This window comes from Lepidochelys kempii, chromosome 3 (assembly GCF_965140285.1).
Source record: "Lepidochelys kempii isolate rLepKem1 chromosome 3, rLepKem1.hap1, whole genome shotgun sequence".
Lineage (NCBI taxonomy): Eukaryota > Metazoa > Chordata > Testudines > Cheloniidae > Lepidochelys > Lepidochelys kempii.
The window spans coordinates 90,626,417-90,649,480 of NC_136382.1; the positions used below are offsets into that span (position 1 = coordinate 90,626,417).

At 49.2% G+C, this 23,064-nt stretch overlaps 1 protein-coding gene across 1 annotated transcript; it reads right to left on the bottom strand.

Moving 5' to 3' along the window:
* Positions 1-21,246: 21,246 nt before the first annotated feature.
* On the bottom strand, positions 21,247-22,731 carry DHRS1 (dehydrogenase/reductase 1). Its single transcript, XM_073337132.2, has one exon. The coding sequence runs from the start codon at positions 22,260-22,262 to the stop codon at positions 21,276-21,278; it is 987 nt and encodes a 328-aa protein (XP_073193233.2). The 5' UTR covers positions 22,263-22,731; the 3' UTR covers positions 21,247-21,275.
* Positions 22,732-23,064: the final 333 nt, after the last annotated feature.

The window sequence follows — 23,064 nt, forward strand, 5'->3', positions numbered from 1 at the left end:
CCTTACTCTCACAGATATTGTGGAGCACACAGCAAGCAGTAATAACAGTGGGAATATTGGTTTCGCTGAGGTCTAAGCGAGTCAGTAAACTGCGCCAGCGCGCCTTTAAACGTCCAAATGCACATTCTACCACCATTCTGCACTTGCTCAGCCTGTAGTTGAACAGCTCCTGACTACTGTCCAGGCTGCCTGTGTACGGCTTCATGAGCCATGGCATTAAGGGGTAGGCTGGGTCCCCAAGGATACATATAGGCATTTCAACACCCCCAACAGTTATTTTCTGGTCTGGGAATAAAGTCCCTTCCTGCAGCTTTTGAAACAGACCAGAGTTCCTGAAGATGCGAGCGTCATGCACCTTTCCCGGCCATCCCACGTTGATGTTGGTGAAACGTCCCTTGTGATCCACCAGAGCTTGCAGCACTATCGAAAAGTACCCCTTGCGGTTTATGTACTCGCCGGCTTGGTGCTCTGGTGCCAAGATAGGGATATGGGTTCCGTCTATAGCCCCACCACAGTTAGGGAATCCCATTGCAGCAAAGCCATCCACTATAACCTGCACATTTCCCAGGGTCACTACCCTTGATATCAGCAGATCTTTGATTGCGTGAGCTACTTGCATAACAGCAGCCCCCACAGTAGATTTGCCCACTCCAAATTGATTCCCAACTGACCGGTAGCTGTCTGGCGTTGCAAGCTTCCACAGGGCTATCGCCACTCGCTTCTCAACTGTGAGGGCTGCTCTCATCCTGGTATTCATGCGCTTCAGGGCAGGGGAAAGCAAGTCACAAAGTTCCATGAAAGTGCCCTTACGCATGCGAAAGTTTCGCAGCCACTGGGAATCGTCCCAGACCTGCAACACTATGCGGTCCCACCAGTCTGTGCTTGTTTCCCGAGCCCAGAATTGGTGTTCCACAGCATGAACCTGCCCCATTAGCACCATGATGCATGCATTGGCAGGGCCCATGCTTTCAGAGAAATCTGTGTCCATGTCCTGATCACTCACGGGACCGCGCTGACGTCGCCTCCTCGCCCGGTATCGCGTTGCCATGTTCTGGTGCTGCATATACTGCTGGATAATGCGTGTGGTGGTTGATGTGCTCCTAATTGCCAAAATGAGCTCAGCGGCCTCCATGCTTGCCTTGGTATGGCGTCCGCACAGAAAAAAGGCGCGGAACGATTGTCTGCCGTTGCTCTGACGGAGGGAGGGGCGACTGACGACACGGCTTACAGGGTTGGCTTCAGGGAGCTAAAATCAACAAAGGGTGTGCCTGTACATCAAGGAGTATTTCAGGCAGGACTGCACGGAGGGTTCCAATAAGAAACGGTGCACCAAAGTTATCGTTGTTATTGGAACAAGGAGGTTAGCCTGGCCTCTGATTGATACATGGCTAGATTAACCTCGCTGCGCCTTCTCTGTGACTGACTGCAGTGTGATCTAGACAGGGGAGGAGGAAAATGAATACAAAACAAATCTGGTCTATTTCTTGTTCTGACCCACTCCATCTATCCTTTACATCTTTGGCTGGCAGCAGACGGTGCAGAAGGACTGCATGCCATCCACATCTCATGGCTGCTGGGCAGAAGATGGTACAATACGACTGCTAGCAATCCTCATCTCTTGCCTGCCTGGCAGAAGATGGTACAGTACGACTGCTAGCAGTCCGTATCGCCTGCCCGCTCACCATAAGACGGTTCAATAGGACTGCAGGACTAAAGAGAATGACCTGGTCAAGTCACTCCAAATTTAGTCCCTGCGCCCATGTCTGCCCAGGCGCTCCCAGCCGACGTGGCCAGGAGCACCTCGGACACGACGAGGACGACTACCAATCGTATTGCACCGTCTGCTGCCAGAAGGCAATGGGTTGCTGCTACTGTGCAGCAAAGCCGTACCGCGTCTGCCAGCACCCAGGAGACATAGGGTGACGGTTACCTGAGCTGGCTCCATGCTTGCCGTGGTATGGTGTCTGCACAGGTAACTCATGAAAAAAGGCGCGAAACGATTGTCTGCCCTTGCTTTCACGGAGGGAGGGAGGGAACGGGGGCCTGACGACACGTACCCAGAACCACCCGCGACAATGTTTTAGCCCCATCAGGCATTGGGATATCAACCCAGAATTCCAATGGGCAGCAGAGACTGCGGGAACTGTGGGATAGCTACCCACAGTGCAACGCTCCGGAAGTCGACGCTTGCCTCGGTACTGTGGAAGCGCTCCGCCGAGTTAATGCACTTAATGCACTTAGAGCATTTTCTGTGGGGACACACACACTCGAATATATAAAACCGATTTCAAAAAAAACCGACTTCTATAAATTCGACCTAATTTCGTAGTGTAGACATACCCTTAGAGAAACAAACCCAGAAACAGATGTTAATAAATAATCTGACCACTGCCTATTCCATGCGCTATTAGTGAGATGTTTGGGTTTATAAACTGGATTGGCTGGAAGTTGTGAACTAATTGGCTGATTTCAGCTAATGTAATTACCTTTCCAAATTTAATTGCACTCATGCTGGGATTATAAAACCTTTCCCCCAATCAAATCACAAAATGCTACATCCATGCCTGCTGTAAATATTCATGGAAAAATGAAAATATAAAATATGTTGTATGTATTCAAAAATGCTTTGCCATTCATCTTTCACACCCTCCTTCTCTCCTACCTTGTCTCTTCCCCCATTCTGTTTTTCCATCCTCACTTTCTTTTCCCTCTTTTCCCCTTTCTGAAGCAGGATTTCAAACAATATCTCCACTTCACCCCACTTCACTCCACTTCAGCCATGGCCACCAAGGAAAATTAACCAGGTCCATAAAAGGGAAGCTAGTGCTACTGCTTCTGACTATGCTCCTCTCAGGGCTACAAAGAATAACTGACTCACTCAAACATTGCTTGTTCCTTGAAGATGCGTCCTGACCAACACCGGAGGGAAGCAGGGCTGGTGGCAGAGGCTATCATTTCACAGCCCTGATCACAGGCACCAGTGATGATCTGTTCAGAGGTTGGAGATAGGCAGCATGGTGATTGTTTGAAGATGAGGGTGGGGGAAAGAAGTCGAGGGGAGAGGAGGGTATTCTAAAGATGGGCAAGGAGAGAAAAAGGAGGAGGAATTGGAAAATTTAAGATTACAAAAGGATTTCAAATGTATTCTGATATTTTGTTGGTTTTTATATATCTTTTTCGAATTTCTCTGAGATATATGCCAAGTATATTTTCGATGGGTTGTTTTTTAACCATTTAATAAATGAAATAACACACTCCAGTCTACACCCAATGTGCACCAGTTGGCTACACTGGGCCACACAAGGCACATCAAAAGTGTAAGTATGTAAACTGCTGAATGTGCACCCTGGAAAACTTTAAGGCTTCTTTAAACAAGCATTTAATTCCATTTTCTGTGTTATTGGTTTATAAAATTACATGAGCTTTTTTTAAAAAGGTTCCTCATCCCCAGTCTAAAAATCCCTCATCCCCAGTGTAATTCTCTCTCTGCTTGGTTAAGCAGAAATGAAACCTTACTCTTCCCAGATAAAAACCTCTCCATGAAATGCTCCCGGTCTGATGATTTCTCAAGTCTGATTATCATTTTGGAGAAATGGAAAATGCAGCTATAAGGTGGGTGTATAACTGGTTGGAAAATAGTTCCCAGAGAGTATTTACCAGTGGTTTGCAGTCATGCAGGAAGGGCACAATGAGTGGGGTGCCGCAGGGATTGTTTCTGGGTCTATTTCTGTTCAATATCTTCATCAATGATTTAGGTAATGGCATAGAAAGTACACTTTTAAAGTTTGCAGATGATACCAAGCTGGGAGGGGTTGCGAGTGCTTTGGAGGATAGGATTAAAATTCAAAATGATCTGGACAAACTGGAGAAATGGTCTGAAGTAAATAGGATGAAATTCAATAAGAACAAATGCAAAAGTACTCCAATTAAGAAGAAACAATCAGTTGCACACATACAAAATGGGAAATGACTTTCCAAGGAAGGAGTGACTGTGGAAAGGGATCTGGGGGTCATAGTGGACCACAAGCTAAATATGAGTCAACAGTGTAACGCTGTTGCAGGAAAAGTAAACATCATTCTGGGATGTATTAGCAGGAGTATTGTAAGCAAGACACGAGAAATAATTCTTCTGCTCTACTCTGTGCTGATTAGGCCTCAGCTGGAGTGTCGTGTCCAGTTCTGGGCACCACATTTCAGGAAAGATGTGGACAAGTTGGAGAAAGTCCAGAGAAGAGCAACAAAAATTATTAAAGGGCCAGAAACCATGACCTATGAGGGAAGATTGAAAAAATGGGGTTTGTTTAGTCTGGAGAAGAAAAGACTGAGGGGGGACATGATAACAGATTCCAAGTACATAAAAGGCTGTTACAAGGAGGAGGGAGAAAAATTGTTCTTCTTAACCTCTGAGGATAGGACAAGAAGCAATGGGCTTAAATTGCAGCAAGGGCGATTTAGGTTGGACATTAGGAAAAACTTCCTAACTTTCAGAGTGGTTAAGCACTGGAATAAGTTGCCTAAGGAGGTGGTGGAATCTCCATCACTGGGGGTTTTAAGAGCAGGTTGGACAAACACCTGTCAGGGATGGTCTAGATCAGTGGTTCTCAAAGCTGGTCCGCCGCTTGTTCAGGGAAAGCCCCTGGCGGGCTGGAGTGGTTTGTTTACCTGCCACGTCTGCAGGTTCGGCTGATCGCAGCTCCCACTGCCACGGTTCACCGCTCCAGGCCAATGGGGGCTGCGGAAAGTGGCACGGGCCAAGGGACGTGAGCTGGACCAACAACAAGAGCTTGACCAGCCGCAGCTCCAGCTCCCGAAGCGCCAACCCCAACAACCTCTGGTGGAGGAGGCGGAGGAAGGGCTCAATCACCAGAGCAAACAGCTGGCCCGAGAGGGGGCACCCCTGCCGTACTCCCCGCCCGAAGCTGACCGGCTCGTTCCGGTGCTGTACGCCAATGCGAAGTGACTGGTCAGGCTCAACTGGACCCTGGAGAAAGCCCACAAACTGGGGCCTGAAGCCGAACGCCCGCAGAGTGCCCAGGAGATACCCGTGGTCCACCCTGTCGAACACCTTCTCCTGGTCCAGGGACAGAAGGGCGAACGACAGACCGTCCCTACGCCCCAGCTTCAAGAGGTCTTGGACCAAATACAAGTTGTCAAAAATGGTCCGGCCCAGGACGGTGTAGGTCTGGTTGGGATGGACCACGTCTGCAAGCACGGACCCCAGCCGCAGTGAGATGGCCTTTGCTACGACCTTGTAGTCCGTGCTGAGGAGCGAGATGGGACACCAATTCCGTAAGTCGCAGAGGTCCCCCTTCTTCGGCAATGAGGCGAGCACAGCTCACCTGCATGAGAGAGGGAGGACCCCGCTTTGCAAGGACTCAGCCCAGACGATGACAAGGTCCGGGCCAAGGACGTCCCAGAACACGCTGTAGAACTCCACGGTCAGCCCGTCCATGCCTGGAGATTTATTAGTGGGCATGCGACGGAGGGCTTCCGAGCGCTCGGCCAGAGAGAGAGGTAGCTCCAGTCGGTCTCGGTCGCCCATGCTGACCGTCGGGAGTTTGGTCCAGAGCACCCTGCTGGCATTGGCATCGGTCAGATCCGGGGAGAAAAGGTTAGAGTAATGGTGATCACCAAGTGGTGATCCGAGAACAGGGCTGGACGGATGCCGGAGGCATAGGCTCGTGCCAGATGGAAACCTGAGATATAAATACAGTCCAACCAGGAGTGGCGCGACCGATCCCCCTCCACCCGGACATATGTAAAGGTAACATCATCATCCGGGTGGTGGTCACACCAGATGTCCACCAGGGAGTGATGATCCACGATCTCCCTGAGGACACCCGCAGCTGCCTGGGATGTCTCGACTCCTGAGCAGTCCCGCTCCTCGAGGGTGGTGTTGAAGTCCCCGCCCAGGACCCGGCACTCGTGAGGATCCAGGGTGCCAAGGAAGACTGATGCCTGCCGATAGAAATGCACTTGTTCTGGGCCCGCATTTGGGGCATAGACGTTGACCAGGTTTAATCTCAGCCCCTCTATGCAGGCCCGGACGTGCAACAGGCGACCCAGCACGACCTCGGCTACCCCCAGCACCTCGGGCCGTAGCTTGGGGGAGAACAGGGTGGCCACCCCAGCCGAACGGGCAGCGAGGTGGCTAAAGTAAACCTCGTCCCCCCCACTCCAGCCACCAGCTCTCCCCTCCCCTAAAAGGGCCCTTCATGGCCCGGAGGACGCGATGGAAGTCCCCCCAGCGCTGGAGGGCGAGCTGCACCTTGCCCTTTGAACCATGAGTGTCCAGCAGGAAATGGTGCAGCTCTTCCCTCAGCGCAGAGGGGGACACGGCAGCCAACCCACCGCCGCCCTCCGGTAAGGCCCCTAAAAGATCTTTGCGGCCTGCAGAGACGGGCAAACATGGAGCGGAACCCCGGCGCAATTGCGCCTGACAGCCCATCCCCATTCTCGGCACAGGAGGGGGCGGCGGAGGGAATAGTGCAGCCCCCATGATGTTAGGGAGAGGGAACATGAAAACCGCCCCCTGAGAATCATCCGTAGACAGAGGAAACGAGACAACCTTGGGGTCGGCAATAACATGGGCGATGGCGGGGAAGGGGGCGAGCGACTCATTGGGGACGGAAATAGGATCAGGAGGCGGGGCGGGGACTGGGCCAGGGGCGAGGACAGAAGAAGGGGCAGGAGCAGAGATAAGGGCCAACATCGGGACCGGGGCAGAAAGGGGGCTGGGAGCAGGGGTAGGAACAGGAGCAGGGACACTGATGGATTCATGGTCCCCGGCAACCGGGCTATCAGGGTGTGGCTCTTCTTGGCCAGGAGCAGGGGACAATGGGATTGGGGTCAGAGAGGGGCCTGCGCTGACGTCGGGCACGGGAGCTGTGAGAAACACGTCACCCGCAACCACGGCGTCAGGCACTACGGAAACTTCCATGAGGCCCCCCTCCGGAGGGCCGGCCAACCACTCCATCTGGGCGCTGGAGGGCACGCCCACAGGCTCAGGGCCCGACCACTTGGCATCGGCCGTCACCTCTAGGGGCTCAGTGGCCTCAGATGAGGTGCCATCTGTGGCTGGACAAATAGGGAGAGCCAGGGCGCCCCCAGGACCAGAGCGGGGGCTACAGTTGGGAGTGAGGGGTGGGGAGAAGGAGGAGGGGGTGGTGGAACTGAGCCACCACCCAGATCGAGGCCTGCTGACCGGGGGTTGTCCTCCCCCTGGGTGACTGGAGTCAGACCCAGGGCCTCAATCTTGAATATGGAGGTAAAGCTAGTCCCCACAGCCCCAGAGTCCTCCCCATCAGGAACCAGGGCAGTAATCGCTCCAGTATCAACAATAGCAGGGGACGCAGATGGCAAAGGGGCTGGGGGAACTCCTACAGAGGCCTCCTCGAGAGGGGACTCAACAAGAGGGGCGGTGACACCTCTGTCTGCGGCCATGGCTGCCATAGCCGGCATCCCCTGCTGAGCTCCATTCAGAGGCGTGGCAGAAGATGTAACAACATCAGCCCCCCGCAGTATTTTTCGGGGGGCCTCTTCTCCCTCCTCTTTGGAGGGGAGGGATCGAGCCCGCGATTTACGGGTGCCGCACTTCCCCCGGACGAGCACCCAGCCCTCTGAAGTGGAAGTGGAGGGCCGGTCAGCGGGGTGGGGCCAGGGGTCAAGGGCGATTGTTTTGGGGCTCGGGGCGGCAAGGGCGGGACAACAGAAGGAAGGGAAACCTCCCCCTGGGGCGAGCCCTCTCCCTCCCAACAGAGGTCTTGCCCCCACGGGAGGAGGGGCAGCGGCAGCCGGGCTGCCAGGGTCGCCGGTGGTGACAGGGCCGATGCCCTCCCGGGTCTCAGGGGTCCTGGATGCTCCTCCAGGCCGGGCCGGGGGCAGTCCCTCCAGACGTGCCCCGTCGCCCGGCAGAGGAAGCACTGGGCCTCCCCTGTCAAATAGTGGACCTGGTAATGGGCCCCCTGATAGGACACCAAGAAGGACCCCTCAAGCACCACCCCGCCACTCGTTGCTGGCGGCACTTGAATCCGCACCTGCTGGCTGAAGGACAGAACGTGGTGGAGGGCGGGGTCCTTGCAGCCCAGTGGGAGAGGGTTGATGATGGAGATGGGCTCCCCAGGGTGGAGAGGGCAGGCAACAGGGCAACATTGGGCAGGAAGGGAGGGACGGAGGTCAATACCACCCGTACACCCAAGTCCTCCAGGGCTTCTAGGGCAATGAACACGCCCCCCCACCGCCATGCCCTTCTCTACCACCTCCTGAGCGGCAGCCTCCGACGCAAGGAAGGACACAACCTTACCATACATCTTGGAGGCCACCACGATGACCGTGGGCCCTACCACCCTCACCAACGCCCGCACGTACGTTTCAACCAGGAGGCAGCGGACGCAATGCCTCCTGGTCAGCGAGGGGAAGGGGCCCCGGCCACCAGAAATGGTAACGGTGGCAGCAGTCAGAGCAGATGGCGTGGCGGCATGCGGGGGGGCAGCGGCCACCTGGGCGTACTCTCTGGGGGCAAGAGATGGAGCGCCCCCAGAGCTGGTGGAGGGAACAGCTGGGGAGGAAGGGGCCGCAGCAGATGTCGGGGCTGCGGCAGGGAGGGCAGCCCCGCCAACGGGAGGTTTTGTTTTCCAGGCGGGGCTTTTGTCCTTTTTATTCCCCTGGCCCTTTTTGCCAATGGAAGGGGCAGCCATGGCAGCAGCGGAGTCTAGGCTAGTAGTGTCTGAGAGGGTAGCTGCTGGGGTGGGCAAGGGTGGTGGCAGGGGATGAACAATGGGAGCAGTGGGGGCAGGAGCAGGGGCGGGGTGGGGCCAGGGACAGAGGCAGGGTCCTCCTCCATGGTGGAAAAAAGCAGGAGGAGGCCCTCAATTAAGGGTGGGACAATGGACAACTACTCCTCCCCACTAGATAGCAGGCAGGGGAGGAGGGTCCAACAGACAGGGTATTGGGAGTAGGAAAGGTGGGACAGGGCCAACCACTCCCCCCTGCTAGACTGTATGCAGGAGGGAGAGTACCAGTGTGGGCAGGGGGGGAACTGTAGCGGGAGGAGGCACCGGGGGAAGGGAGGAAGCAACCACTCCTCCCCGCTAGACTGCAGGCAGGGGAGGAGGGCACTAACCACAGGAGGACACGGGGACAACAAAGGAGAGGGGGACAATCACGGTTCCTCCGCCTGCACTCGGAAGGGGAAGGTAAGACACCAGCTTGCAGAGGGTGCTCTGAAAGCTGGAAAGAGCTAATTCCCGAGATGACCAGCAGAAGGCGCTGCGCCAGTGAGTCGTCACTTCACCACAGGTCCTTTAGAATATGTGCTAACTATTTACACTAAACAATCTACTCCACTGTGTATTTATTTAGCTGTGACCTTCTGAGTACCTTTCCCAGACCTGAAGAGCTCCAAATAGTTTGAAAGCTTTTTTGTCTCTTTCACCAACACAAGTTGGTCCAATAACAGATATTACCTCACCTGACTCAGCTGTATTACATGAAATTCAAACATCTTTAAACCTATAAGAGAAATTTGTTTCTGGTACATTTTTGTAATACTTATTTTCTTTTAATTTAAAAATTCTTCAGTCAAAAATTCATTTCCAGATTTACCTCTTAAGATGCAAGAAGAATTATCTGAGAGAAACACTGATCATATGCTATCAATACTGTTGAACTGCTGTTAAATTCTGGCTGCTTGTAGAGAAGAACATTTGGATGACAGATAGTGACATCTGAAACCTATGTCCCTATTTGTTGCTGTTTTGGAGTTATGGACTTGAGTAACATTAGCTCTTTGCTTGTGATTAGGGCTCAAATTGAATGGTATGCTGCTGTACAACGCACTAGTTTCTCTCTCATGCTATCTTGTTCTTCAGAGACTCCGCTTTCATTTTTAAGAGTAAATCTCTAGTTACAATTGCAAAAATATGAACAGAGTGTAACCAATGCAGGGATGTCTGTGTGAATCTGCTGAGAGCCCTGAACATTAGTTCCAAGATGTATGAGCTGCCCCATTCATCTCAGTGAGGTGTTAATTCAGATTCCCAAGTAGTGATCATTTAAATGTCAGTATTCACTATTTCATTATTCATATAAGAAAGAAAAGGGAGGCTCACAGATCTTCACAATATACTATGACAACTCATTTGGTGTCACACATTATGTACATGGCATTTATGAGATACCACCACTTATTTTACCTTCCAATGAAAAAGCCCAAAGCAGGGGGACTTGCAGAGCCTATGGAGCTATTCAACCTTCACCAAGGGGGCGCAAAGTGCAAGGATCCTAGTGTAGCTCAGAGTATGATTGTTTCAAATCAGGCTGACCTGGTATGCCAAGGAGACTCCTATTTCCAACCAAAATTCTCCAGTCTCCCAATTTAATGTTATCTCCCATATAAAAACTGCATTACCCAGAATCATATGCACCAGGCATGCCTGCACATCAGTCTCGCCCGCTCTCTCTCCCTCTGAGTCAGAGAGACTGATGCACACATGTGGCTGATGTACAAGATTCTTATTTTGGCTAATGTAGTTGACCTCTGCTCTGCTTCTGCTTCACTCAGTAGGACTACAGGAGGGGAAGGGTTGGCCAGGCTGAGCGGCCTATGGCAGGGGACTAGGGGCGTTAGATTTGAAGTGCAGGGCTGCCATGGGCAGGGGAGGTGGGGAGGGTAGCGCAGATCTCAGCAGTGTGAATGGGAGCCGACACTGGGGGTGGGTCAGTATGTCAAGGAGGGGGTTATGCCTCATTGTCCCTCAAGCCTTGGCTGCAGAAGGAGCCAGAACCCCAGAACTTGGTGCAGAAGGAGCAGTTTGGGGATTGGGCTGGGGAGCTTATGCCCCATTCTCCCTGGGTGTAGCTGGAGAGGGATTGGGGAGGGGATAACATCCTGTCCTTTCCCAGGATTCGGCACAGGAGGAAGCGGGCAGGCCCACCAGGTTCTGTTTTGCTGCAAATGCCCTGCTGAGCCCGTACATCTCATCTCTGCTTTCCTGGGTGTAACTGTGGCTCTGCCTCCCTGAACACTGCCTACACAGAGCTTATTATAGCCCTACGGGTGGGCACCCACACTGGGGGGGGGGAGGGAGCAGGGGCTGCAACTCTGCTTGCCTCAGTATATATTCTATGAAATAAAAGCACCGGTGGGGGGGGAGGGAAGGGGGCAAGGCTGAATGGAAGTATTAGTGGGCTAGTAATGAGGCAGTGTGATTAGCAGTGAGGGTGTTGGGGGTGGGGCGCAGGATGGCTCTGAGGTTAATTTGAAATTGTTGGTCAGTATGTTTTGAACATCTGCACAAAGTTCTGAGCGTAGCATCTGATTTTGATGAGTCATATGGGTGGAGCTTGGAAGAGCGCCACTAATTTTTTCTCCAAATTCAACCTCTGCTTATGACACTACTAAAAAAACAATGGGAGAGAAGGGGTGAAAAGGGACATTGAGAGGTGTTTGTCAACCACTGAAACTGACCAAGGAGATCTGTTCCACCAGATAGGTTCCAGTCGCCCAGTGATGTTAAGCATAGCTTCTTAAGTCCCTGCCCACATGGAGAACCTTGCAGAATTGAGGTCTGCCTTTGTAAAAGTCTTAAACCTTGCAAGTGTTTTTGGAGTATGCATATCCTGTGGCATGTGTAAGAGCCAAACAAATCAATAATAATTTGAGAATCAATTGTACATATTTGAAAAGGGAATCCACCTCCAGGACATTCTTCTAATTAGAAACCAGTCTAAACAAATTGGAAATAGATAGGACAAACACGATCTGAGACAGTATCCAGCATTTCCTCAGAGAAACCGACTCAATGGAGAGGCCTATGGTCTGGAAAGAAATAAGCATGACACTCTATGTTAGGAAGTTCTGAATTTTGATCTTGGCACTTCCACAGACTTGCACTGATGCCTTGGGCAAGACATTTCACCTCACTGCATGTCGGTTGGAGATGAGAAAAACTAGTCCTCCAAATGGGTGAAAGCTTGTTTGAGAAACCACATGACCAGTAACCAGTTAAGGGACTTGGCTGTCATGCCTATTGGAAAAAAAACTTGTCCAAGTCTCTTGATCTGAAGAGAGTTGTGGACAGACTTGCTGCAACCACAGGCATGTCCAGCTTCAATTAGGTAAATAAATTGCTACAGTCATTATTTATCCCCATTCTATAAAATATGGTAGGAAAATCCTTGCTCCCCCAGTAATGGTCTTCACCACCCCTTTGCTCCCCCGAAACAAATTGTTCTAGCATCGCCCCTGAGATGCACATTCACTGCTTCTCTCCAGCGAGTACCCCTTGCAAACAGGCAAGAGTGATAATAGTGTGCACCACAAACAGGTAAACATCGGGTTTTTGCTCCTGATTATAAACTATGCTGTACAATAGGAGTTTACTACCAGCAGCACGTTGACCTTTGAGCTGGATGCTGTACAGGCAGAGAGAGGTTCAAGTCATTCTTGGAAATCTGTTTTGAAACAGTTATCAGTTTGATCTAGATTATCTGTGTATATACAATTGAAACAGCTCCTAGTACTCCCTCCCTCTGAACTACCATCCAGCTCAAACCTTGCAGTTTCTTTTCCAAGTATAAAGGTGCAATTTTTTTGACCTTGCCTGAAAAAAAATAGAACGTACAGCACTTTGTAAAAAAATTAAAGTGAGAAATATTGAGTTTGCCCTACAGGAGATAGTGGTTCCGCAGTGTCGGGCATGTGGGAGAGGAGTGGATTTATCCTTTCCAAAACAAACTTAAAGCTGTACAGAACCATCTCTCAAACTGCACAGCAGAACATTCTGAAGCCCTGTGGGAGAAAAGAGAGAGAGTCAGCAAAGATAAAATTGGAAATAAGGCACAACATTTTACCAATAAAGATAATCAACCACTAGAACAGATTAGTAAAGTATATGGTAAATTCTTCATCTCTTGCAGTCTTTAAATCCAGCTTGGATGCATTTCTAAAAGATATGCTTCTAGTTCAACCAAGAAATTACTAGTCAAGGTGCAAGAAACCCAGAATGAAATTTCTGGCCCATTTTGTGCAGGTGATCACACTAGAATATTATATTGGTCCCTTCTGCCCTGAAAATCTGTGAAAACAATTAAAAGGATGTTGGTTCTCATTTTCAATCCTACCAGTTATCTGTTGTATTAATTTGGACTGCATGAGCTCAAAGAGTCAAAGGTGTCAGCGTGACCCAGTCACTGTCCAATTGCTTGAAGAAAGTTTGGGGTTTGGTATACAGAGACCTCAGCCTGCTTAGTACCATGGCAAATACATAAGAAAAAATCTTTTTAACCTTTTATTAAAGATATAGAAAAAGAAGGAAAAGCAGTTAAAGCCTTTGAAATTAGAAGTATTAATAAGGCTTTCATTCTAACAACATGTTTTGTTCCATTTCCCTTTAGATAGTCTTTAGAAGGGGGAAAAATGCCTTGTTTGACAGTCTTTTAGATGGTAATAACTGTCCAGCTGGGAGGAAAAGAGAAAAACTTAGTTGAGCTGGGCTGGAGCTGTAATTGTTGCTGTTAAAGTCTGATCCTGTTTCCCAGAAAAAAACACAAAGACAAGCCCACACAAAAGGGGAGAGAAAAGAACAGCAAAGATAGAAAAAAGACAGATTGAGACAGAGGAAGAGTGGGATGGGGGACTGACACAGTTTCACATCCCAGGGAGCGTTTGCGACTTAGACAGAGCAGGTAGAGGTGGAGATAGCGATGTCATCTGGATTCCGCTCTCTCTCTGGCCCCGTCTGGTCAGGACGTCTCTCAGGGTTAGGGTGATGAAGTCCCAATAGTGATGCTGTGGATCCTGGGTTTGAGGAGATGGTGGGGGTGGTATCTAGCATGATTAGGCTCACTTTTTTTCCTGTTCACCCATCTCCCAGACAGCAGTTTTTATCAGACAGCTTCTTCTGCTAATTTTCCCCTCAAAGTCTTTTCTTTGTAAGAAAGGGAGTGGTGAGTAGAATAGCCCATCTCATTATTTTGTTCACCAGTTCGGCCTAATTTCCAATACTGTAATTTTGGTCCACTGATTTCCAGTCCCACACTCTTCTGTACCAGGCATGATCTTAATGCAGTCCTTGAGTTATTATCAGTAGGCCTTTTGGTTTGGACTAATTCAGTCTGTCTCCCTTTTGCATCTTTTCCCATCAACATTTGTTGTTATAACTTATTGTGACCTTTGATAAACTTTCACTCACTGTTTACAGTTGAGCTCATAATTTGGGTAAATAGTAGGTCCAATTATCTCAACATATCCAAAGAGAGCAATAAAAGAAATAAACAGAGGTGTTTTTGTCCTTGTTAACCCGATCCTTGGTAATTAAAGACTCAATCCTGAACAATGAACCAGAAGAAGGTTAGAGGGAGAGTCAAATGAATTTGGAAAGAGGGAATATTGGGCTCTAAGGCAAAACCAGAAAAAGCAGAGAGAGAAAATAAGGTTAAATCACAGGGGGGGGAAAGTCATAGAATGTTAAAGTTACAAATGAGATCCATTGGTTGAAAGCTTAAGCTACACAAATTCAGACTAGAAATAATATGCATATTTTTAATAGTAAGGTTGATTAATCACAGGAACAATTCACTTAGGGATGTGGGCGTTCTCCATCACTTGCAGTCTCTAAATCAGTACTGGATCTCTTTCTAGAACAACAGTACCACAAAACAAAGCAATTCCCCTAAGCAAAGCAGGCTGTTGGCCCCCAAAGCCTTTCCCCTTTTCTCTGTAAGCCCTGGCAAGAGAACACCCCTTTCTTCAAACCTCTGCTGTAATAGATAGGCAGCCCTTAACCCTTTCCTGGCTATTTCACCATAAGATACACCCTCCTATCAAAAGTGGGGCCCAGAACATTATCTCTGTCCATCCAATAAGCCTTCCCCTTTCCAAGAGAAGAAATCTGCATGCACACAAGTCACCGTGGGTGTGTAGCATACCATGAAATCATAGGGCTACAGAGCCAGATACCTGCACATCACCTTGGGGTTCATCTCTTCCAAAGAGCCCAAATAAAAGAGCTTGAAACTAGTTCAATCCAAAGGAAGTAGGAAATGTATTTTATTACCCAGCAATCTGGGGACAAGATATCAGTAAACACCCCTTGGTGATATCTAGGGTGGTTATATATGTAGCCTTTCCTCGTCTGTCCAATAATTTGTCTATCTAACCCCATTAGCAGTAAAACACTCCTTTTATCCTTTTATCTTGATTAGTAATAGACAATAATAGAATCATACAAATGCAGGGATGGAAGGGACTGTGAGAGGTCACCTAGTCCAGTTCCCTGCACTGAGGCAGGACCAAGTATACCTAGACCATCCCTGACAGGTGTTTGTCTAAAAACCTCCAGTGATGGGAATTCCACAACCTCTAGTGCTTAACTATCCTTATAGTGAGAAAGTTTTTCCTAATATCTAACCTAAATCCCCCTAATTGTAACAGGGTCCCCGGGGTACAACAGGGACTGTGGGATTGCTGAGCCATCTGCCCCACCAATCTAAACTTCCTCTCACACGGTAAGCTGTTGGCAAGCTACAAATCTCTCCAGGCACTGCGCTTACACAGACATCCATTGGCAGGGGCACATCCAATGAATGCTTCTCCCAGCCACTCATGAACCAGCAAAAGAGAGGCTCCAGGCAGTTCACCCCAGCTCCCCAGCCTTGCACCCCAGAATTGTACCATCTTGCCCTGGTCAGAAGTGTAAGTTCATTACCCAGTCTGCCCCTCCCTCAATGTGGAGAGGAAACACACTAGCTTTTGTAAACTGAGATGAGATTTCCCAAGCACTCAAGCAAAACCCTTTGTTTAGGTAAATATAAAACAAAATCTATCTTTTTGTAGTTAATAAATCTAAGTGATTATAAGTAGTAAGCATAGAGATCAAATTCGGTTACCTAAGAAATTAAATAAATTCGCAATCTGAGTTCTATAAACTAAATCTGAATCAAGCAGTGTCTCAGCCTGGTAGATGATAGAAACAAGTCACAGATCTTCAATACACAGGCTGGAATTCTCTGCCAGCCCAGGGCTACCCTCCCCAGTTCAATGTTTTTGTCCTCTAGATCAGGGATTGGCAACCTTTGGCACGTGGCCAGCCAGGTTAAGCCCCCTGGCGGGCCAGACTGGTTTGTTTACCTGCCGCATCTGCAGATTTGGCTGATCGCGGCTCCCACTGGCCGCAGTTTGCTGCTCCAGGCCAATTGGATCTGCGGGAAGTGGCAGCCAGCACATCCCTCGCCCCGTGCCGCTTCCTGCAGCCCCCATTGGCCAATGGGAGCCGTGATCGGCCAAACCTATGGACACAATAGGTAAACAAACTGGCCCAGCCCACCAGGGGGCTTAACTTGGCATGCAACGTGCCAAAAGTTGCCAATCCCTGCTCTAGATGTTTCTTCCAGGTGTTGAGTTGTGGAGGGAGTGAAGCCAAGTGATGATGTCACTTCCCCTCTTTATAGTTTCAGCTTTCTGTAAAGATCTTTTGTTATGATGTGGGTCAAGCAGTCTCCATTGTCTACATGCCCTCTCTGAGAAGCATCCATTGTATACAGTTCCTGGGACAGTGGATTCTCTTTAATTGGCCATCAGCATGTCCGGCTAATCCATTGTTGTACCTGAAAGGCTGGTTGTGGGTGTTCCCAACCACACAACATATTTCAGTAATGCACACATAGCAAAACATCATAACTCCCCACACATTGATAACACACACAATCCAACAGGATATTAATGTTAAATAGATCAAGGCTTTTAAAATGTTATCTCCCAAGGCATACTTTGTACAAAACATATCATAATTATATGACACTGGTGAATATGGGAGTTCCAGGATACTGCTTTGAGGTACAGAGTGCCATCCCCTAGTTGCAGATTGTTCCTCTTACTTCTTGTCCTACCTTCAGTGGACATGAAGAACAACTGGCCACTGTCCTCTTTATAACAGCCATTAACATAGTTGAAGACGTATCAGTTCCCCCATAGTTTTCTTTTCTCAAGACTAAATATGCCTGGGTCTTTTTTAAACTTTTCCTCATTTGTCTGGTTTTCTACACCTTTTATCATTTTTGTAGCTTTCCGTTGGATCCTTTCCAATTTGTTCACATCTTTCTTAAAATGTGGCACCCAGAACTGGACACAGTACTTTATACAAGTCCTCATCAGTGATGTGTAGAGCAGGACAATTACCTCCCATGTCTTACATACATCCCAGAATGTTAGCCTTTTTCACAACTGCATCACATTGTTATTCAATTTGTGATCCACTATAATCACCAGATCCTTTTTAGCAGTATTACCACCTCACCAGTTGTTTCCCATTTTATAGTTGTGCATTTGATTTTTTCTTCCTAAGTGAAGTACTTTGCACTTACCTTTATTGAGTATCATCTTGTTCATTTCAGACCAACTCTCTAATTTGTCAAGGTCATTTTGAATTCTAACCCTGTACTCTAAAGTGCTTGCAAACCTTCCCAGCTTGGTGTCATCTTCAAATTTTATAAGCATACTCTCCACCCCATTATTCAAGTCATTAATGAAAATATTGACTAATATTGGATACAGGATAGACCCTTGCAGGACTCCATTAGATTCTTCCCTTCCAGACTGACAGCAAACCCTTTATAACTACTATTTGGGTATGGTCTTCAACCAGTTGTGCACCCACCTTATAGTAATTTCATCTAGATCACATTTCTGTAGTTTGCTTAAGAGAATGTCATGTGGGATTGTGTCAAAAGCCTTACTAAAATCAAGATATATCACAACTACTGCTTCCCCCTATTCACTAGGCCAGTAATCCTGTCAAAGAAGAAAATTAGTTTGGTTTGGCATTATTTGTTCTTGGCAAATCCATGTTGGCTCTTACTTATTACCCTATTTTCCTCTAGGTGCTTACAAGTTGGTTAATAATTTGCTCCAGTATCTTCCCAGGTATCAAAGTTAGGCTGACTGCTCTATAATTCGCTGGGTCCAGTTCGTTCCCCTTTTTAAACACAGGTACTATGTTTGCCATTCTCCAGCCTTCTGGGCAGGGCTGGATTTCCAATTAGGCACAGTAGGCACATGCCTATGGGTGCCAGCATTCTAGGGGTGCCTAAAAGTTAAAAGTGGGTTAAAAGTTTAATTTTTTACGAAAAACATGAAGGTCAGCTGTAGGTGGGGAAGGGGTGTGTGCTGAAGATGCTGAGCCTAAGAGCACATAAGGTGTAAATCTGGCCCCACTTCTGGGACCTCGCCCATCCTCCAAGAGTTCTTGAAGATAATTGCTAACAGTTCCAAGATTCCTTTAGCTAGTTCCTAAAGTACCCTAAGTGAATTTCATCAGGCCCTGATTACTTGAATACATCTAACTGTTCTTTAACCTGTTCTTTCCCTATTTTGGCTTGTGTTCTTCAGAATCCAAACCGCCCCAGCTCGTCTCTGAACAATGCAAACACACATGCCAAGTCTGGGACTCCGGTGTATTTGGCACCCACTGCCACGGTTCCAGTGCTGACCCAGACTTCTCTGCTGTGTCTTGGCTGTCCCTAGCATCTGGTCCTCTGATCAACCCCTCAGCTGTGGGATCACAGACTCCAAGGCCAGAAAGGACCATTGTGGTCATCAAGTCTGACCTCCGGTATAACCCAGTCCATAGAACTTTCCCCAAAATATTTCTGTTTGAACTACAGTATAGCTCTTTAAAAAAAATATAATATTGATTTTAAAATTGTCAGGGATAGAGAATCCACCATAATCCTTGGTAAATCATTCCAATGGTTAATTACCATCACTGTTAAAAAAAATCTGAATGCGTCTAGCTTCACTTCCAGACACTAGATCTTGTTATACTTTTGTCTGCTAGACTGAAGGGCCCATTATCAAATTTGTTCCCATGTAGGTACTTACAGACTGTGATCAAGTCACCCCTTAACCTTCTTTTTGTTAAACTAAAAATAGATTGAGTCCCTTGAGTCTGTCCCTATAGAGCAGTGGTGGGCATGGTCCCTATGGAGCTGTGGTTTTCTAGTTCTTTAATCATTCTCGTCTCTGAACCCTCTCAACATCCTTATTGAACTGTTGACACCCGAACTAGACAGCATTCCAGCAGCGGTTGCACCAGGTCCACATACAGCGGTAAAATAACCTCTCTACTCCTACTCAAGGTTTTCCTGTTACATCCAATGATTACAAGTTTGTGACAATTCTGCTTTTTGCTCTCCCTCTACAGCTGCAATTACGGAGCTGTGCCACCCAACCACACAGGACACATCTACCCCACCCCTCTCAGTCATCAATCTGGGTTCTTCTTCCTTTTGTGGCTCCTGATTCTCAAGTACAGGATGGTGCAGGCTCAACGCAGCCACATGCTCAGGCCCAGCCCAGAGCTGACTCTTGTCCCGCTGTATCCCTGCAGCAGCAGCAGTGGCAACCAACTGGTGTTCACACCCCTGCATCCTTCTCCCTCTTCTGCTCTGGAGACCTTGCCACAGGAAGTTGGGTAAGAATTTTCTGATATCTCTTTGCCCAATTCCTGTTTGCTTGTCCCCCTACCAATCAGAGCTTCAGAGGATGAACTAGTTTTGGTGAAGGGGAATTCACAGCCCCTTAATTTAATTTCACACTTCTATGACTGGTAAGAAGACACTCCTTCCTTCAAACTCCTGCTTAATTATGTGACAGATAGATAGCCCTTAATCTTTTCTTGGCTGTTTCAGCCTGGCAGTGTCTACAAAAACTAAATACAAATTAGTGAAGGAAAAAAAACCTGAGTGGTCAGCCAGCTGACCGGCAGGAGGGAGGCCTGGAGGAGCGGGTGAAGAGGCACGAGCGGCAGGCACAGGGGGCCAAGTGGGACTGGGGTGGAGCATGGGCAGGGCTTCTGGGGGAAGAGAATGAACAGCGGTGGGCCTCGAGGCAGAGTCATGGTCAGGGCATGCACAGCCTCCCCAAATGGAGGAGTCACGCGCTGACCATGGAGGCTAGTGTGGACACTGACAGCTGATTTAATTGCTCTGGTGGCTGTAGGTCAACCTAACTAAAGTTGACCTAATTTTATAGTGTAGATAAATCCTCAGTGCTTGGAAGTAGTGAAGTAATGTTTCTTAGACACGCCCAGGGCTGGTGGTAAATTTCCCCAGATTACTGGATGGCAGCTGAAGTCCGTTCTCCTTTTATTGTTAAGAGGAACTCCTAGATAATGAACCCACCCCTTCTTGTTGCCAACTCTACCTGACAGAAGGATTACATGTGCATCATCAACAGAATTGTTATCAAAGTTCCAGTCAGTCACATTTGTGCAATCCCACTGATAACAGGAGATTACACAGGGGTGTGGGAGATCATAATTTGTTTTGAAGAAACTTCATTCCAGCTGAAAGCTAATAAATACAGTTTTGTGCTTAATTCTCAGGCTGAGTTTATAGTGGTAGCAGTTATTAAAACATAAAGCAGAACTTTATTTGTAAACTGAGTATATGAATAAAAATAATTGAGACAAATAAACTCCCACAATGCTATTTTTTAGTCACTTTTCTGAGTAAAACTGCAATCTCAAACTCAGACATCAGCTCGTAGCATCATCAGAATAAATTTACAGTAAAGAGCTTCTCCCAGAAATTCTCTTGACTGATTTTACAATTTTTGTAAATGATATTTCCTTTCATCATAACAGCCTATACCTGGAAGATGCATCAGGACCTAAAGTAGGGGCTCTGGGGCAGTAAGAAAGTAAATCAGCCAATTATACTGAAACCAGGACATTATCCCAGTTTTATTATATACAGAAAGAACTCCTCTTCTAAACCAAGATGTCATGGAACCACATGGGTTACAGCTGATAAATTTGTTCCAAAATCTATGGGTATCCAAAGCATTCTAATGAGAAACTCTTATACAGCAAAGGATTAAATCTGAATTTAAAAATCTTCCAGGAAATGGATGAGCAGTTGTACACTTAATAAAAGTTCTAAAGTCTTCACATTATGGGGAACTAGGATGAATAGCTGCTCTTTGGCTATGAGGAACAAACAAAGGCAGCAATTATTGCAAAACTTTGAAGATGACTTCAAAGGCTCACTGAAACACTCAGCCAAACCCTTCTTCCCCAAGGGAAAAATTAATATGTAAATCAGGGAGCATCCCTCACCAAAAAGGAATAAGTTCTAGGGAAAGGCAGCTTTGAAGATTTCTGAAGACTTGCTGGGCATCAAAGGGGAAGTTTCAACCCCCAAGACACATTTTCAGAAAGGAATGAAGAAACAGAAAATTCAAAAACATCACGGGCACATTTTTTATTATTAATTCATCAAACATTTTTTCCAGGTTTGGGGGCTGGTTGCAGGGGCGGGTAGACACTGAATTTGCTGGAGTAAAGTGCGAGAGCCCATTTGGGTATGCTGACGCACTCTGGGATGAGGCGGAAGAGGCAGGCCAGCCTTGGCATCAGCATCACGAGCACATTGCGCACCGATATGTAGTTGTAGATGGGTCTCCCGTCCACATCACGGATGCGGTAGCGGCGGGCGAGGTCTGGGGTGAGCAGCACCTTGCCGCTGTGGCACATGACGGCGGGATCGGATGCCAGGCCCACCACGCACTTGCCGCTCACTTCGGGGCTCTCTGAATTACCAATCACCTTCTGCAGCAGCACACCCCACGGTCCCGAGCCCACGGCCTCCTTAAGCACAGCCTCGGTGCGGACGACGCCGGGCCACAGCGTCACGCAGGCCACTCCGTAGGGGCGCAGCTCGACAGCGCAGTCGGCGGCCAGACGGTCGCAGGCGGCCTTGCCCACGCCATAGGGCACATTGAAGATGTAGCGCAGGCCGCCAGGCGAGGAGATGATGACGATGAGGCCGCGCCCGGCCGGCACCATGAGACGGGCGGCGTAGCGGGCGCAGAGGTAGTGGCCGCGCAGGCCCGTGTCGTTGATCTGGTCCCAGAGGGCGGCTGGGCTCTCCCAGAAGGGCAGCCCCTGCTGGGCAGCGATGGCGCCCACCCCGGAGAAGGCGTTGTTCACCAGCACGTCCAGCCGCCCGCCCTCCGCCTGCTGCAGCCGCTCGAACAGCGCCGCCACCTCCTCCTCCCGCGACGAGTCGCACACCACCGGCACGCAGCGCCCGCCCCGGGCCGACACCTCCGCCGCCGCCCGGGCCAGCGGCTCCCGCTGCCGGCCCGTGATGTACACGGTGGCGCCCGCCTCCGACAGCTGCAGCGCGATACCCTTCCCTATGCCCCGCGAGGCGCCGGTCACCAGGCACACGCGGCCCGCCAGCCGCCCGTCGCCGGACATGCCGCTGCCGGCGTGGGAGGGCACTGCCCAGCGTCGGCCGAGAGGCGGTGCGGCTGCCCTACGAGCCGGGGAGAGCCGCGGGGCTGCAGCCCGGCAAAATCCCGGCCCCGCCTCTTCCTCTCCCGCGATGCAGCCAGGGGGACACGCTGGAAGTTTCCTGCCGGGACGAACCTCCCCCACCTCCTGCAGCTAGACGCCGCCCAGCTCCGCTTGCACAAGGGGAGCGGCCCCTGCGCTGGAGACAACTGCTTGGCTCAGGCTAGGCCCGTTCCCCCAGGCGCCCGAGCGGCGGGGGATGCTGGGATCACGCCTCTCCACCAGCACGGTCCGCCCTCTGCGACCTCCCCTTGTCTCTGCACGGGGACGTGACAATATGGACCCAAGTCAGAGTCCAGCCACCCAGAGCACTTTGCAGGAGCACTGCCCCTCCCGTCGGCACGCCGCCAGCTGCGCCCTCACACCAAGAATGACTACACTAGACCCTGAAATACTTGCATTTTCGCTCGATAGCCAGGACTGGAACCCCTCCAACACGTGTTGTGAAGGGAGTGACAGTTTTGAGTTACAGCTGTACTACAATTTTACTACAGCTTCTTTGAAAAGTTTTTCTGCAACATTGATTCATGTGATCACGCTGTAGAGGAAACAGAAGCAGCAGTTCCACCAAGGTCAACTGTCTGAAATGGGTCATTTTGATTATCACTTTAAAAGTTTTTCCCCCTGCTGATAATAGCTCCTCTTAATTAATTAGCCTCTTACAGTTAGTATGGCAACTTCCACCTTTTCATGTTATCTGTAATAT